This window comes from Kogia breviceps, chromosome 14, assembly GCF_026419965.1.
Source record: "Kogia breviceps isolate mKogBre1 chromosome 14, mKogBre1 haplotype 1, whole genome shotgun sequence".
NCBI classification, from domain to species: Eukaryota; Metazoa; Chordata; class Mammalia; order Artiodactyla; family Physeteridae; genus Kogia; species Kogia breviceps.
The window spans coordinates 81,870,062-81,886,108 of NC_081323.1; the positions used below are offsets into that span (position 1 = coordinate 81,870,062).

Consider the following 16,047-nt stretch of genomic DNA (forward strand, 5'->3'; position numbering starts at 1 on the left):
AAGACTTTCCCACCAGTTGAATGGGAGTAATAATTTGTCCCATGGCTCCTTGAAAGGATCCAATGTGATGACGACTGGAATAACACCTTTAATAACGATTATCAGTAAATTATTCAAGAGGAGGCCTGAGCAGAGAATGCATTACCTGCCCCCTATCCTGTGTGGCCACACAGCCTCAATGGCCAGACCCCCTTAAATAGCCGGGCCGCGTCCTTCCGGATGCCCGAGGTCAGGCCCCGCCCCTCGGGACGCTCCAACAACAGGCCCCGCCCCCGGAGACGGGCCAAAGACCAGGCCGCGCCCCTCGGGACGCACTAACGGCCAGGCCCCGCCCCGCGTGCGTGCACCGCCCCGCGGAGACGTGCAGGCGCTCGCGAGGCCAGAGGCTGAGGTGGCAGTGACTCTGCCGACATGGAGCTGTTGCAGATGCCGGAACTGATGGGGCTGTCGCTGTTGCTCGGGCTGCTGGCCCTGATGGCGACGGCGGCGGTAGCGCGGGGGTGGCTGCGCGCGGAGCAGGAGACGTGCGGCCGGTCCGCAGGTTAGTGGGGCGGGGGCGCGTGGGGGCGACCCGCCGGACCTGTCGCTCCCGGCCTCCCCGGTGTCCAACCGGCCGTTTGGGCCTGCGGGGGTGCCAGAGATTCCCCCCCCCTCCGTCCGGCCTCAGTTTCTCCTCTTGGGACATCAGTTTCACTTCGGGACGACCTGTTAGAACCTAGGCCCCGCGCTGCCGAGCTCTCCGTGGCCGAGGCTAAGCCGCCTTCCCTCGGAGCCTGAGCTTCTCCCCGGGGCTGCTGCGGGGGCGCTAGGAAACTCTCCAGCGCGCTCCTTGTTCGTTATTTTCTGAAAACGGGGAGGAGGGGACGGACATTCATTTGTGAACGCTCTGGTTCCCCGACATGCAGCATTTATTGAGTACCTGCTACCTCCTGTAGGCTTTGGGGTCTTTTCCTTTAGAGAGTCCAATGTCGGGTAAAAAAGAACAGGTGAAAATGTAAGTGAAAAATATAGTGTAGAGTAGGTTTCATAGGAAGGTCAGTACTAGACACAGGAAACCCAAGGGTGGGAGTGGTCAGCCCTGCTTTTGTCGGTGGGTGGGGGGCGTCAAGTAGGGAACACTTGACAGGGGGTCTTGAAGGATAGACGTGTAAGAGTTTGCCAGGAGGCCAAGAGAGGGCGAATATTCCTGGCAGTGGCAACATGCGTGAAGCCAAGGAATCCTGGAACAGCATTTGGTTTGACTGTAGTGTGAGGGGAGAGGGGAGGGCTTGTTAGACGAGGCCAGAGAAGCAAGTGGAGGGCAGCAAGATTTGTCTTTGTATGTGGCCTCAGGAGTTTTCTTCCTGTAGGAATTGAGCATCTGTAGCGATCTAACACATGCCAGCTTTGCTCCTGGCCTGATTTTCAATTAAATTCGCTGTTTGATACAAAAATGACTGGCACCATTTCTAGCACACGGGATGTAGTCAACTCACGTCAACTACCTCTCACCTCTGGGTTCTCTCTGGGATTCCTTGGAGCCTTTTAATGCTTGTGTTGGGTACTGTGCTTGTCATTTTGTATATATTATCTCACCCAATTCTCAACTTCTCTTTTAGAAAACCAAGGCCCAGGGTAATTACCTGAGATCAGGGTTACTCGATTCCGGTGTGCACATTATCCCCCACTTGGAGATGTCTGGCCAAGAATCTGCATTCCCCTGGCCATTCTGTGTACCTGCTGAGCTGTGCCTGCCCAGAGAGGGCGCCTTTTCTGATGTGCAACGAGGCGCTATGTGGTTATGTTAAATACACTAACGGCAAGCAGCCTCCTCAAGATAACTCAGTGGTAGAGATGCAATCCAAACCCAGGTCCGATTCCAAAGCCTCTGTTTTTTCCCCATCCCCCTCTCTTCTTGAGGACACAGGGGCCGTATCTGGACACCTCTTGTGCCTCCATCCAGTGCCAATCATGGGTGGTCAGTAAGTGCTTACTGAGTGAGTGAATGGACGAATGACATGGGCCTTCCTTATAGGCCAAAGAGCAAATGGATTTCCACCTGACAAGTCCTTGAGATCCAAGAAGCAGAAACAACATCAGCGGATTCACAAGGAAAAGCCTCAGCAACACAACTTCACCCACCGCCTCCTGGCTGCAACATTGAAGGTACATGGTGCCCATGCACAGGACATGTATACAAAGACTCACACCCCTGTAGACTTTTCCTTTGTAGTATTCTGTGCATGTTACAGACCCCTCTGCCTCTGACCAAAATCAGCAGGGATGCCCCGTCCTATCCCTTCTCGTCACATCCCATCAGCAGCTTGCTGTTAATCTAAGCAACAGGGCCCCAGAATCATGGCTGCATGGGTTTCCCCATTTGCCCAAGGGGTTCCCGTTCATACTTGCTGCAACCCTTCCCCTAGAGCCACAGTGGGAACATATCTTGCATGGACTTTAGCAGCAATGGCAAGTACCTGGCCACCTGTGCCGATGACCGTACCGTCCGCATCTGGAGCACCAAGGACTTCCTGCAGCGGGAGCACCGCAGCATGAGAGCAAATGTGGAGCTGGACCATGCCGTCCTGGTGCGCTTCAGCCCTGACTGCAGGTGGGACAGGATGGAGCCCCAGGTTTGCCTGCAGAAGCCCTGACCCAGGCTTATGGCCTTCCCATACCTTGTTTGGGGTAGTGAGGGGGGACCCAAGGTCTCCCTTGAGATGGCAGAAAGGGAACATCCAGACAGCTTGAACACTGCCTGAGGCTCCTTGGAGGGCTATGGAGCTACATAGCAAGGAAGCAGAGCGGGGAAGATCTGTTCCTCCTTGGGAAGTACCAAAGCCTGACTTCCAGAGTAGTCTTGGAAGCTCTAATGGTTTTCTAAACCCTAGAGAGAAGCTAAAGGAGCCAGAGCTATGAGAGGCTTACCTTGTAAGGAGTTTTAAGAGATTTTGAATTAAGGGTTTAAGTTGTGAGGCTGGACTATAAGTCCTGAAGGGAGATCTTGATTTTCCTCAGAGCCTGCTTAGCATAGGACCTGGCACACACAGGTCTCCGTGCCCAAAGGAGTGAGAGACTTGTCTGCTCCCTGTCTCTAGAGCATTCATCGTCTGGCTGGCTAACGGAGATACCCTCCGTGTCTTCAAGATGACCAAGCGAGAGGATGGGGGCTATACTTTCACGGCCACCCCAGAGGACTTTCCTAAAAAGCACAAGGCAGCCATCGTCAGCATTGGCATTGCTGACACAGGTGAGGCATTCCGAGGGCGGAGCTTGCCCAAGGCACGAGGGAATGGACCCAGCCCAGCCTGAGCGTTATGCTTACCCCAGTGTGACAGAAAGGGCCCTGGCTCTGGGCTCCCCTGGCGTCCTGGGAGCCACAGCAAGTCCCCTGGGGGAGGCAGGGTATAGCCACAGTCTTCAGCCAAATCCTTATCTGTGGTGACCCTTGGCTTGGGAGGGAAGCGTGGATACATTACGCTGGGCAGCAGACGCCTTCATAAGTCACTCGATCAGGTCATGGGCCTCAGCTCACGGCACTCCTCTCCCCTTCAGGGAAGTTCATCATGACTGCTTCCAGTGACACAACTGTCCTCATCTGGAATCTGAAAGGTCAGGTGCTCTCTACCATCAACACCAACCAGATGCACAATACATGTGCTGCTATATCCCCTTGTAGCAGGTGAGGGAGGAGGGACTTTGGCCTCAGGCATGGGCAGAGGTTGGGGCTGGGGGGCCGGGGACAGAGCAGAGAGCCGGCTTCAGAGAGCAGAAGGGGCAGGCAGTGTGGAGTCAGGGCACCTAGATTCTAGTCCTTAGTCTCCAGTTCCTCAGCCACAGTTTTTAAGAGGTTGGGGTGGGGATACTATGTATCTTACAGGCTGGCTGTGAGGATGGACTGAGGTCATGTATAAAAGCAGTTTTCAAAGGTAATGTTTTAGGCACAAGATTAATTAGCTTTCTCAGGAAAAAGTTTTGGCGGATTTGCAGAAAAAGACGCCCTTAAAATTAAGTTTTAATGCAACCTGGGTTGTATGGCAGGTTTGTGGCCTCATGTGGCTTCACCCCGGATGTAAAAGTTTGGGAAGTCTGCTTTGGGAAAAAAGGGGACTTCCAGGAGGTTGTGCGAGCCTTTGAACTGAAGGGCCACTCTGCAGCCGTCCACTTCTTCGCTTTCTCCAGTGACTGCCGGAGGTGAGTGGCTCCTCTGGTTTCTTACCCATGACCTGCGGCCCCTCTTGGCGTCCGGGATCCTTCTGGCGTTCTCTGCAGCGCCTCTGAAGTGGGGGGTGCCTGGCCCGCAGCAGGAAGTAGACGTAGCAGTGGAACTGGCTCCCTAGCTGGCGTCCCTAGCGCTGTTCCAGTGCCCTCCCCTCCAGGGTGTGTTGGGGCTAGAGCCGTGCCTTTCCCTGCTGCAGGATGGCCTCTGTCTCCAAGGATGGTACGTGGAAACTGTGGGACACAGATGTGGAATACAAGAAGCAGGACCCCTACTTGCTGAGGACAGGCCGTTTTGAAGAAGCAAGCACCGTGCCGTGCCGCCTGGCACTCTCCCCTGACGCCCAGGTTTTGGCTTTGGCCAGTGGCAGCAGTATTCATCTCTATAATACCCGGCGGGGTGAGAAGGAGGAGTGCTTCGAGCAGGTCCATGGGGAGTGTATCAGTGACTTGTCCTTTGACGTCACTGGCCGGCTTCTGGCCTCCTGTGGGGACCGGGCAGTGCGGCTCTTCCACAACACCCCTGGCTACCGGGCAGTGGTGGAGGAAATGCAGGGCCTCCTCAAGCGGTCCTCCAGTGAGAGCACCCGCCAGAGGCTACAGCAGCAGCTGACGCAGGCCCAGGAGGCCCTGAAGAGCCTGGGTGCCTTGAGGAAATGACTCTGGGAGGGCACAGCAGGAAAGGTCTGGCCTTCTGCCTTTGCTTCCGTGGCTTTTCCCAGGTACTCCCCAGCTGGAGGCCTTTTGAAAGGGGTGTGCTGATTTTCTTAATGGTGACTCCTCTCTCCTTTTTCCCATTGAAACTATTCTTGCCTACTTAGATCTCTCTCTCTTCTTGCTGGTGTGACTCCTGGCCTTACTTGACCTCCCAGGCCAACGACCAAGGTGCTTCTCTTTTTCCTGGGCCCAAGGGGTGGAATCTGTCTTCACCAGGCACTGAGGAGAGTGGTAATTAGAAGAGAAAGAAAGAACATGGTCTTTGACCTTGTGGCAACACACCCTGCTATCCAAAGAAGCGTGTAATTGTGGGACTTCCCTGACGGTCCAGTGGTTAAGACTCTGCGCTCCCAATGCAGGGGGCTTGGGTTTGATCCCTGGTCGGGGAACTAAGGGGGGAAAAAAAAAAAAAAAAAAAAAAAGACAAGCTTGTAATTGTGGAGGCAAAACCTAGGAAACACTTGAGTACTAACCAGCAGTCTTGCAGGGATGGGATATTGGGATATCTTCCAATTCCATAACTGGTATGGCTCAGGGAAAGGCTGATCTTAACCCAGCAAAGCGCCTAACTTCATCAAAAAGGGATTAAGGGATTTCATTCTGTGCCTCAGTTTTCTTATTTGTGAAATGGAGAATAATTATCTCTTGACCTCGTTACAAAGATGTTGTGAGAGTATGAGGGTATGAAGTCCCTAGATTTGGAAGAAAAGTAGAAAAGAGTCATAACATATGTTACCTGTTGTCCCACATCAGTTATTAACTACTGGGTTAAAACAGGGCAGTTTGAAACTCACTTAGAAAGAAACATATCCCTTGGGAAGGCCAAGTTTCTGGGGCTTGATCGTACATTTCATATCTGGTTCTGCTTGAAGTTGTGTGGGAGAATCACAGAATCCCGAGATCGGGCTCTTCGCTTCCAGGAGGTTATATCCTGTTTGAGGAGAACTTCTTTTCAGTTCACCAAACGTTTGAGTGTCTACTCTGTGCCTAGCACGCAGCACTGGACTCTGGAGATAAGTATGAATAAGACATGATTTCTGCCATCAAAGGTGGCTGGTGGGAGAGAGGGTCACATGTCTATGAAGTGCTTTTGTTAGTTTATTCATAGCTGTTGTAAAAGTCGAAGCGAGAGAGAGCATTGAATCAGGACAGAGGCAATGAATATGGAGTTGAAGTTGAAGGGTAGATTTGATCGATTGGGTATTTAGAAGTTCAAATTTGGGGACTTTGAGGACTGCTTGGATGTGAGATGGAAATGAGGACTCTTAGGAAGACTTGAGCCTAGGGAAAATTTACTCATCCAGAATAAATTCTTCCTCCCTCTCCCTAAAACTGGGACCTCCGCTAGTCACTCCCAACTCGTAGAGGTATTTGAACAAGTCACAACCTTGGAGTTATCCTTAGTTACTCCCTTTTCATACTCTCTCTGCCCTACTGCACTATTGCCATCCACTCCACCAGAAAGTTCTTTTGGTTACGGTCCAGTTTATATCCTGAATCTTCTACCTCTCTCCATCTTTTCTGTTACCATCCTGGTCCTAGCCACTGCCACCTACTGGACTGCTATAACGTAGCTTCCTCATTGGCCTCCCTACTTCCTCTCTTGCCTCGTTAAGTCACGTTTCTATGTAGCAGGGTGATCTTTTAAAAATGTAAACCAGATCACATTGTTCCCAAGTTAAAACCCTGAAAAGACTCCCCATCACAGTTGGAATAAAATCCAAACCTCTCACCATGGCCTACAAGGTCCTGTGTCATCTGGCTTCTTTTTTCCTCCTGGACCTTGTTACCACTTTCCCAGCCACGCCAGCCTTGCTGTTCCTCCACCAAGCCAAGTTATTTCCAGCCTCAAGGGGGACTTGTGCCTATGCTTTTCCCTCTGCCTGTTAGCATTTTTTTTCCTTCTGTTGGCAGTCTCGTCATGCTTGTCATAGTTCAGTTCTCAGTTTCGATTATACTTCAGAGAAACCCCCCCCCCGACCACCCAATCTGAAGTAGCCCTTTCCACCAGTCATATCACATCCATCACATTAGCTTATTTTATTTTATTTTGCATTACTTAATGCCATCTGAAATTATCTTGTTTGGATATTTGTTGGCTCCAGGCGTTTTCAGTTTAAATGCTTATGGATGTCAAGTGGGTAATATAAGTGGGTGATTTGGGCCATAGTCGTCTGGGTGTAAGACAGTAGGACATGGTGGGAACTGAGGTGGTCTCTAGGGGGCATGTGTCCTGGGTAAAGGGCAGGCGTGGCTGCGACTTAATGTTTAGGATTCCAGCAGAAGTTGCCTGTTTCAGAGAAGCTAGAAGTTGGCAATTTGTTATAAACAGAAAAACTTGGGCACTGTAGGGACCAAACAGAATGCTGCTGTGGGCCGGATGCAACCCAGCAGTCTCATTGGCAGCTTCTGGATTGTTCATTAACCCACTGCAATGTGACAAGAATCCTTGTCTGTCTGATTTGCTCTGTATCCCACACACAGTACCTGGGACAGAGTAAGCACTCAATAAATGTTGAACTCAAACCAGGGCAGTTGACAGAAATTTCAGTACCCTCTGTGTATTGTGGTTTTATGTTCCTAAGAATAGGCTTCTGATTGATAATACCATGCACCTGGGTCCTGGTGAATACTTGCTTTCTGATTGTTTGAAGAATGAGACTAAAACACTTTGCATATCTTCTTGGCTCTGGCTTTACTCTTGTATATCCAGGAGAGGAAGTGACCACAGAATGTTGAGTTACGGAAGTCAGAAGTCTTCAGTTCCACTTTCAGCTGGGGCGCTCACTGACTTGAGACCTTGAACAGACAGATCACTTGACCTCTCTGAGTTTGTTTCCTCATCTGTAAAATGGGAATAAATCCTGTCCTTCGTGCTTTGCAGGGCTTTGAATTTCTAATAAGATGAATGAAAGCACTACAAAAAAGTCATTACAGAGACTTCCTGAGGACAGAAAACTCCTCTCACTAAAGGTGAGGCTGCTTCGCTTGTAAGCATGGAGAAGTTACCTGGATATTCATGTAGCCTAGAGGCCACTGTGTTTTTTTGGTAAAAAATCCTTGTGTGTGAAGGCAGTGTTAATACTTTAATATTACTATTTCAATGTCTGTGGGTTTGAAATTTTTCAAAATAAAAATTTGGAGAAATATTTTAAAATGGTGGTTTATAGATTATTTTTATCAGTCATCAAAGATAGAAAAAATATTTAAGCCACAAAAGTGCACATCTAAAGGCCTGTTGATAGTCTTCATCAATTTCAATTGAGGTAATGAGAATACTCTTATTTAAAAGATGTTCTGGGGGATTCCCTGGCTGTTCAGTGGTTAGGACTCTGTGCTTCCACTGCAAGGGGCATGGGTTCGATCCCTGGTCGGGGAACTAAGATCCTGCAAGCTGCACTGTGCAGCCAAAAAAAAAAAAAGATGTTCTGCAATTAGAGATTATAGGAGGTAAGTAGGAAGCACGTACTACAGTGATGAGTTATCGAGATGATAGGTTGGGACTCCCCTGGTGGCCCAGTGGTTAAGACTGCGCTCCCAGTGCAGGGAGCCCGGGTTCGATCCCTGGTCAGGGATCTTATTAGATCTTATTAGTTGCATGCCGCAACTAATAAGAGTTCGTATGCCACAGCTAAGGAGCCCACCTGCCGCAACTAAGACCTGGTACAACCAAATAAATAAGTATTAAAAAAAATGATTATAGGTTATATCAGAGACCCAACATTGCCCCCAATTGGGCACATATCTAGAAACAATAATTTGGGATTCATGTCCTCCTCTACAAAATTCCAGAAATATGAGTCTTCCAGGTGATCCTGGCTTGTTTTGAGCACACAGCCCGTGAGGCTGAGGCCCACCGATAGAACAGGTTGGCACTGCAGGATCAGCCACAGCAACGGAAAGCATGATTCATATACACAAACCTGGGAATGTCTTCTTGAGATTGTGACTGTATGTCCAAGTCTTCATTTCTTCAAGCTTCCAACTCTGATCCCAGGGTTCAGGGCAGTTGGAAAATGAGTGTGGTTTCCACTTGCTTTCTATTCCGTATACATACCCAGTTTGAGTCCATTTGCATTTTCTTGGTCACATTAATAGTGGCTAACATTGAGTGCGAAGCCTTCAATCCCTACCAACTCACTATTGTTTTTGCCTCAGCAAAACCCAGTAACCAACCACATCTTAGTTTTTATTTGGTGAAGTCCGACTTTCCCAAGTCTTAATCTGTACAATTTATAGGGGATAGACCCAGACCCTCCACGGTGGGCATATAACCAATCAGCGTATTCCTGGACTTTGCCAGAACTTTAGAAAAGTGAAAATATGTTTAGTTTTCTGCTGGGATTGCTTAATAAGTTGAACGTAAAGAAACTATGTGTAGTCCTGTCCAAGAATGAAGCCAACACAGGAAAGCAGCCAAAGATGTAGAGAGATGCTGTGCTGAGGATGCTGCTTGTTTAGACAGCTGGATCCAGACACACCTGAGGTTGCCACCACTGGACTGTCAGTTATAAGAGCCAATAAATTCCTCTTTATGATTGTCCATTCGAGAGAGAGCCTTGACATCAGTATTATTAGAGAGTCCAAGTAAATTGCCCAAGGCACATAACCAATAAATGGCTTGCCCAGATCTTTAAGTTTAGGCCTATCTAGTTCTAAAATACATTCCTTTAGGGAATTCCTTGGCGGTCCAGTGGTTACGACTCTGCACTTTCACTGTCGAGGGCATGGGTTCAATCCCTGGTCAGGGAACTAAGATCCCACAAACTGTGCGGCCCGGCCAAAAAAACAAAATTAAAAAAATAAATTTCTTTCATTTGCAAAGCCAGAGGCAAGAATACAAATGAAAGTCCACATGCCATGCCATGTCTTAATATTTCTTATAAATTAAGCTGAGCTCAAATATGTTCAATCCTCCTACCTTCATATAACTTCCTGGAAGGCCAAGTTCAAATTTAGCATTCTCAGACTCAGGTCTGTGCCACAAAGTGTTGTCGAAGCCAGCCATCCCATGATCAAGGCCGTCCCCCTTTTCCCACCTGATTCCCACATTGCAAGAGATACCCCAGCCCACACCTCACATGCTATCATATCCCTGCAAGACACCACCCGCCCCTTGGCCACCAACCGCTCGAGCCTTAGGGTGTGCACCGTGGCAGCCCCACCTTTGGGAGAATGGACCTGGCGAGAGGCTGGTACAAGCCCTTGAAGCAGGCTTGTGTCTCTTTGGACAGGGAGTCCAGCGTCTAGTGGATGAGATGGGGACAAAAGCTCTGGGTGGTCACATTTCCCTGGTCCTGCAACTGTGCCTTGTGGGGAGGGGCGTGGCAGGAGGAGGGCCAGGACAGGTGCCTCCGGAGGAGTCCTCTTTGCCCACATCTAACACTGTTAGCACTGTGTTGACCACACTCCATCTTTTCCCTGCAATTTCAAGTTCACTATGCTAAGCTCTCCTCAACACGTCAGAAATGTAATACAGTATTTTATTGTGAGTTCCTGGGGGTTCGACCAGGTATGTATCAGAGTTTTTCCAAAAGTTCTGGATACGTGAAAGCAGTCTTGTGCATTTTCTTTACCAGTATCTGTGGTCTGATTACAGACTGTCCATTCTCACCTTCAGATTCTTCCACGCATCCCAGAGACCAGCTGCACCCAGGGTGCCAACATGGAAACCATGTACACCTTCATCCTTCATCACAGTCCTAACCCCTGGACTGCCAGGGAATTCCTATACCCTTTGATTCAAAAGCCCTCTTTTGCATAGTTTCTGCACCCAATACTCAGTGCTTGCCACTGGGAAGCAAAGATGGATAGATGGCATTCCTTCCATCCAGAAGGAGCTTGATCTGGTATCGGGAAATACAATAATAGTAACAAAAGCAAACACTGATTATGTGGTAGGCAAGGTTGTAAGTGCTTTGTACACATTAGGCTATTTAAGCTTTACCACATCCTATTGGGTAGATATTGCTATGCCCATTTTAGAGTGGTGAAACTGAGAGACCTAATTTGGTTGCACTCGGTCTTAGTTGCGGTGGGCGGGCTCCTTAGTTGTGGTATTTGAACTCTTAGTTGCAGCATGCATTTGGGATCTAGTTCCCTGACCAGGGATCGAACCCAGGCCCCCACGATTGGGAGCACAGAGTCTTAACCACCACGCCACCAGGGAAGTCCCTTCACTGTACCCCTTAAAAAAAAACTTTTTATCATGGAAAATTTCAGCATATACAAAAATAGAATAGTATAACAAACCCCTACGTTTCCATTACCCAGCTTCAACACTTACTAACATTTTGTACCCTTTTAATTTTCTAGCATGTGCATATTATATATCAAGATAAATAAATAAAATGAAAATAAAATACATGTGCCAAAGCTGTACCGCAGAGAAAACCTTGGGGACAGGGCCCAGGAGCCTGCGTTTTTTTGTTTTTTGTTTTTTTTTTTGGCATGCGGGATCTTAGTTCCCGGATAAGGGAACAAACCCGCACCCCCTGCAGTGGAAGCACAGAGTCTTAACCACTGGACCGCCATGGAAGTCCCCAGAACCTGCACTTTAACAAGCTTCTTGGGGGTCCTCATGGTTGGGGCAGCACTGGGCTCTCTCTGCCTCTGACTGGCCCTCACTGCCTGCTTTCTTGTTCCTTTCTGGCACTTCTCATTAGCAAGGCATCAAGAACCCATGCCTGTGAATGTTTTGAGGGGCTTTTTGAACCGTTTCCATTTTTAGCCCATGTAGCCTCTCTTTTAATGAATTCCAGTAGGTTCGATGTTGCTGCCTAAGGACACACAGGGAGCGCCCACAACCTCCTACAGGTCTCCTTGACTCCTCAGGACTGTTGCCTGGGCCTTGGTGGCCTTACAAAGGAGCACAGCCTACAAAGTGGCTTTCAGAGGAAGAAGACCTGATCCAGGTCCTCTGTCTTCTCTCTCATCCGGGCTCTAACACAACCCAAGAAGGAGAAAAGAGAGAACGTCAGCGTAGTTCAGGCTCTTAGTCTTCAAGGCTTTTCCTCAAACAGATCTTCATAGATACCAGTGCGGGAGATAAATACACAGGTTCTAGGCTAGAACGACGAGACTCAGCAGGTTCCTCAGACCCTGTCTTCCACTGAAGCAGCCTGGGTGAGGATCTCAGCTTTTTGGGAGGTAAAATAAAAGGAAAGGGCCGAGAGAGGTGAACGCAATGCTCTAGGGGGACCTAAGCAAGGGTGGGATTACATGCTTTGGGAATAATTGTGGAGGAGGTTGAGTCTTAAAAGATGGGTATTTCAGAAGGAGGATGGCAAGTGGGGAAGGAGAGGGGGCGGCATTCCTCAGGGGAGAAGCAGTGTAAGAGCACAGGTGATGTGCAGAAGCCGTTCAGGGAACAGGTTTGTTCAGCTGGAGCTAAGAGTATGGCAGAAGCAATGGCACGGGAAGCCAAAAGGAGAATTTCTGCCTGCAAGGCGCTTTGTGGTTTACAAAGCTTGTCGGGTCTCTGCCTCACCAGGTCCGTGGTACAAGCCTATGAAGTACAGAGCCATTGTTATTGAAGTCATTTCACAGAAAACAAAACACAAAACAAAACTAGTATTCAGAGTGGTTAAGTGACCTACGCAAAACCACGAGACAAGTTCACGGCTGAGCTGGGATTCCGACCCAGGGTTTCTGCCTCCTAGCATTCTTTTCCCTGTGACTGAGATCATATTTGAGACCCTGATTAATACTATGGTATGAGGTTGAACTTGGGCAATGGGGGGGCATGGAAAGGATTTTGGAAGAGGCCTGGTCATCAAAGGCGCACTGGCCCTGGGCACACGTCCTGGTTGGGGGAGGATTGAGTGCAGCCTAGGAGCTAAATCACTCTGACAAAGAAAGTGGGATGATTTCCAGGTAACATGGATGGCGCAGAAAGGGAGAAAACAGCTGATGGCAGGCCCTAGAGAGAGCCTGTGGGGAGGTGTGGTGGTCATTCTCTCATTCATTCATTCGATAACACTCTCTTAAGCACCTCATCTTTGCCAAGTGCTGCGCTAGGCATCGGGGATGTGCTGGTGAACTTGACAATGGGGTCCCTGCCATCACAGGGCTGCCATTACAGGGGACAGCCAGATAATACAGAGCAAATGAAAAGTCAAAGAACTCCTAATTGTGATTAAGCTTATGATCTTCAGGAACATCCGAGGACGTCCACCCAGGTCACGTGGTCTTCAGGCTGGCTTATCCTTCCTGCCTGTGGTGGTTCAGGGGAGCGAGGCTTCCTTCCTCCTGCTTCTAGTGATCTGGGGAAGGCTTCCTGGAAGAGGAAGCATCATGGCTGGGAATTCATTCATTCAACAGATACTTAATGATCACCCACTGAGTGCCAGGCTCTGTTCTAGGTGCTAGGGATAATCAGCGAACAAAACAAAAGGGACCATGTTGCTACCTTCACGGAGCTACGGAAAGGAGATAGACAGTAAACAAGACAGGGTAAAATAGTATATCAGACAGTGATGAATGCTCTGGAGAAAAATATATTGGGGGAGAGGGATACAGAGTGTGTGGGGGGGATTGCATACTGCAGTCTTAGGGTGGCCAAGAAAGGCTGAATTGAGAAGATAACATTTGAGTAAAGACCTGAAGGAGGTGAGGGAGTGAGCCATGGAAATACGTGTATGCAGAATGGATGATCCAGGTAGAGGGACCTACAGTGCAGAGTTTTACTGGGTGTTTTCAGATGAGCAAGGAGGCCAGCGTAGTTGGAGCAGAGACAGCAAAGGGTAGATGGCTGGTGGTGAGGTCAGAGAATTAATGGGAGGAGGTAGACAGTTGGGGCATTGCAGGTCTCTGTAGCTTTTACTTTGAATGCACCGCTTTGAATCCAAGTTGCCCAAGGCAGAGGTCTGGGCTGCTCGTCTCAGCACCCAGCTCTGCATCTAGCACAGGGCTTTCACTTAGAAAATGTCAAGGTGAGATCTCTTTAAAGAGAAGTATGGCAACAGAGGGCATTTGTGCAGGCTTCGGGGAATAGTTGGCAGGTGCCCATTTTGACCAGTCTCTTACACAGAGAGAACTTCAGTGGGAGATAGGTGGGGAATGTAGGGCCAGGTGCACAAATGTGAGCAGGAAACAGGAGATCACTGGGTCTTCAGGGGATGGCCCGAAGAAGGTGGTGACTAGCGGGGTGGGCTGGAGGAGAGATGGGTGCCGGAGGCTGAAGCAGCTGAGAGGAGCGGTGGGCTGTGGAGTAGAGAAACTATAGGCAAGAAACCTTGGGGTGGGAGTGGGGTGCTGGCCAGGACTTGGACAAGGGTGAGAGAGAAGTGAGACATAAATGTCTGGTGATGTGTGCCTAGACCAGGGGGCCCTATGAACAGAACTGGAGAATTCTAGAGAGCTGGCCCCTCTCACAACACTTAGCATGCTCTGCCTCGAGTTTTATTTTCCTCTTGCTTTCCTTATCCTTGCCCAAAGGGCGGGGAGTGTGTCTTACTCATCTTTGCATCACCCAGTGTCCACTGCTGCAGGGCATATAGCAGGTGCTCAGATAGTTCTTCAGTTCAGTTATTTTGGATCAGTGGCTTTGAGAAACAGACATGCCACCTTTGATCCCGTTATTTCTAGAATCGTCCTTCCCTCCACATGCTAGTTCAGCTCTTCCACTCCTCAAATGCTTATCGAGCCATGATGTTGGTGGATTATGAAAGGGCGAACAGTCATAGAGGCTGTGTCAAGTTCAGGGTTAGCTAGACATTTCTCTGGGCACACAGAAGGAAGTTTCTCTAGAGGTGAAAGAAGTAGCTGCTACCAAGTAATGCAAACTGTCACCTACTTCCTTTGTTTCCTGAAGCGGTTGCTCCAGGACCCTCTCTGAATACTGCAAGCATCAATAAATGCCTGGGGTGCTGGGGGAAGACTAGGGAGCTGTGCTGAAAATTGAACATTCACCCAGACATCTACTGAGCATCTACAGTGTCTGTGGACACAGGACTTAGAGCAATTGCACCTACTGTATTCTCAAAGTTCAACTTCAAGGTCATTTTTCCCCAGATGCCTCTAGATACCCCTCATCTAGAATAGGGTTGTCATAGCACCTTGTACAATACTTCTCTTAGCCTAGCGTTTATAAAATGGCATTTTATTTTTATTTTTAAAACTTATTTATTTCTATTTATTTTTGGCTGTGTTGGGTCTTCGTTGCTGAGCGTGGGCTTTCTCTAGTTGCGGCGAGCAGGGGCTACTCTTCGTTGGGGTGCAAATGCCTGTTTTCTGGTCTGCATGTTCTACTAAACTGGAAGCTCTTTGAAAGCAAACCCCCAGATTTTGTCCTCAGCACTGAGCATGGAGTCTTGCACAACGCAGGCATCACATAATCAGCAACTGCTGAATTAAATGAGACAGTGATGTAGAGCAGGGGTCCCCAACCACCGGGCCATGGACCAGTACCGCTCCTCTTCCTGTTAGGAACCGTGCTGCACAGCAGGAGGTGAGCAGGCAGGGCGAGCGGGTGAAGCTTCATCTGCCTCTCCCCATCGCTCGCATTACCGCCTGGACCATCAACCCTCACCCCCGCCCCCGCCCCGGAAAAATTGTCTTCTATGAAACCAGTCCCTGGTGCCAAAATGGTTGGGGACTGCTGATGTAGAGTGTCAAGGATGCACTAAGGATATCAGGGGAAGACTTGTCTAGTTCAAACGGGATGTTGGAAGAGTAAGTGGTCATCAGGTGAAGAGACAGAATTCCAGGTGGGGAACAGATGTGTGCAAACGTTGGAAGGCAGACTAAAGGTGTGAAATTCTCTGTAGTTGGAGCACAATGGTGTTATCTGGGGAGCTAGGGCCCCAGACAGGAGCGGCAGCAGGACAGCATGGTGCAGACCCTCAGTAACGTTAGGGTCAAGCCGATAAAATATAGGTTATGGCGGCAGCACTGTCCAGAGGATTAAGATGCTCCCCTGGGAAAGAGCCTCCCACCACACCCTGCACACAGCACGTGCCACCAGCTCGCCCGCTTACCCAGGCCTGCTTGGGAGCTCAGTGGACTCGGGGACGCCCAGAGAGGGGTGCCCAGGCCGGGACGCCCAGGGTGGGATGACCACAGCGGGGCGCGCTGGGTGGGACGCCCGGGGTGGGGGAACCTGAGACTGGGCGCGCAGGCGCGCTGATGCCT

The 16,047-nt window shown here is 49.5% G+C and overlaps 1 protein-coding gene across 1 annotated transcript; it reads left to right on the forward strand.

Annotated features, from left to right (window-relative positions):
* Nucleotides 1-285: 285 nt before the first annotated feature.
* Nucleotides 286-8,071, forward strand: TBL2 (transducin beta like 2). Its single transcript, XM_059037238.2, has 7 exons — nucleotides 286-541; nucleotides 2,015-2,145; nucleotides 2,406-2,590; nucleotides 3,078-3,229; nucleotides 3,535-3,661; nucleotides 4,021-4,173; nucleotides 4,398-8,071. Exons 1-7 carry the CDS (start codon nucleotides 412-414, stop codon nucleotides 4,855-4,857), a joined length of 1,338 nt encoding a protein of 445 aa, XP_058893221.1. The 5' UTR covers nucleotides 286-411; the 3' UTR covers nucleotides 4,858-8,071.
* Nucleotides 8,072-16,047: the final 7,976 nt, after the last annotated feature.

Bases quoted from the DNA above. Each gene is read 5' to 3' on its own strand.
- TBL2 (XM_059037238.2), top strand. From the start codon at position 412: ATGGAGCTGTTGCAGATGCCGGAACTGATGGGGCTGTCGCTGTTGCTC. The intron at 2,146-2,405 runs GTACATGGTGCC...CCCTTCCCCTAG, and splicing joins TCCTGGCTGCAACATTGAAG to AGCCACAGTGGGAACATATC. The intron at 2,591-3,077 runs GTGGGACAGGAT...CCCTGTCTCTAG, and splicing joins CGCTTCAGCCCTGACTGCAG to AGCATTCATCGTCTGGCTGG.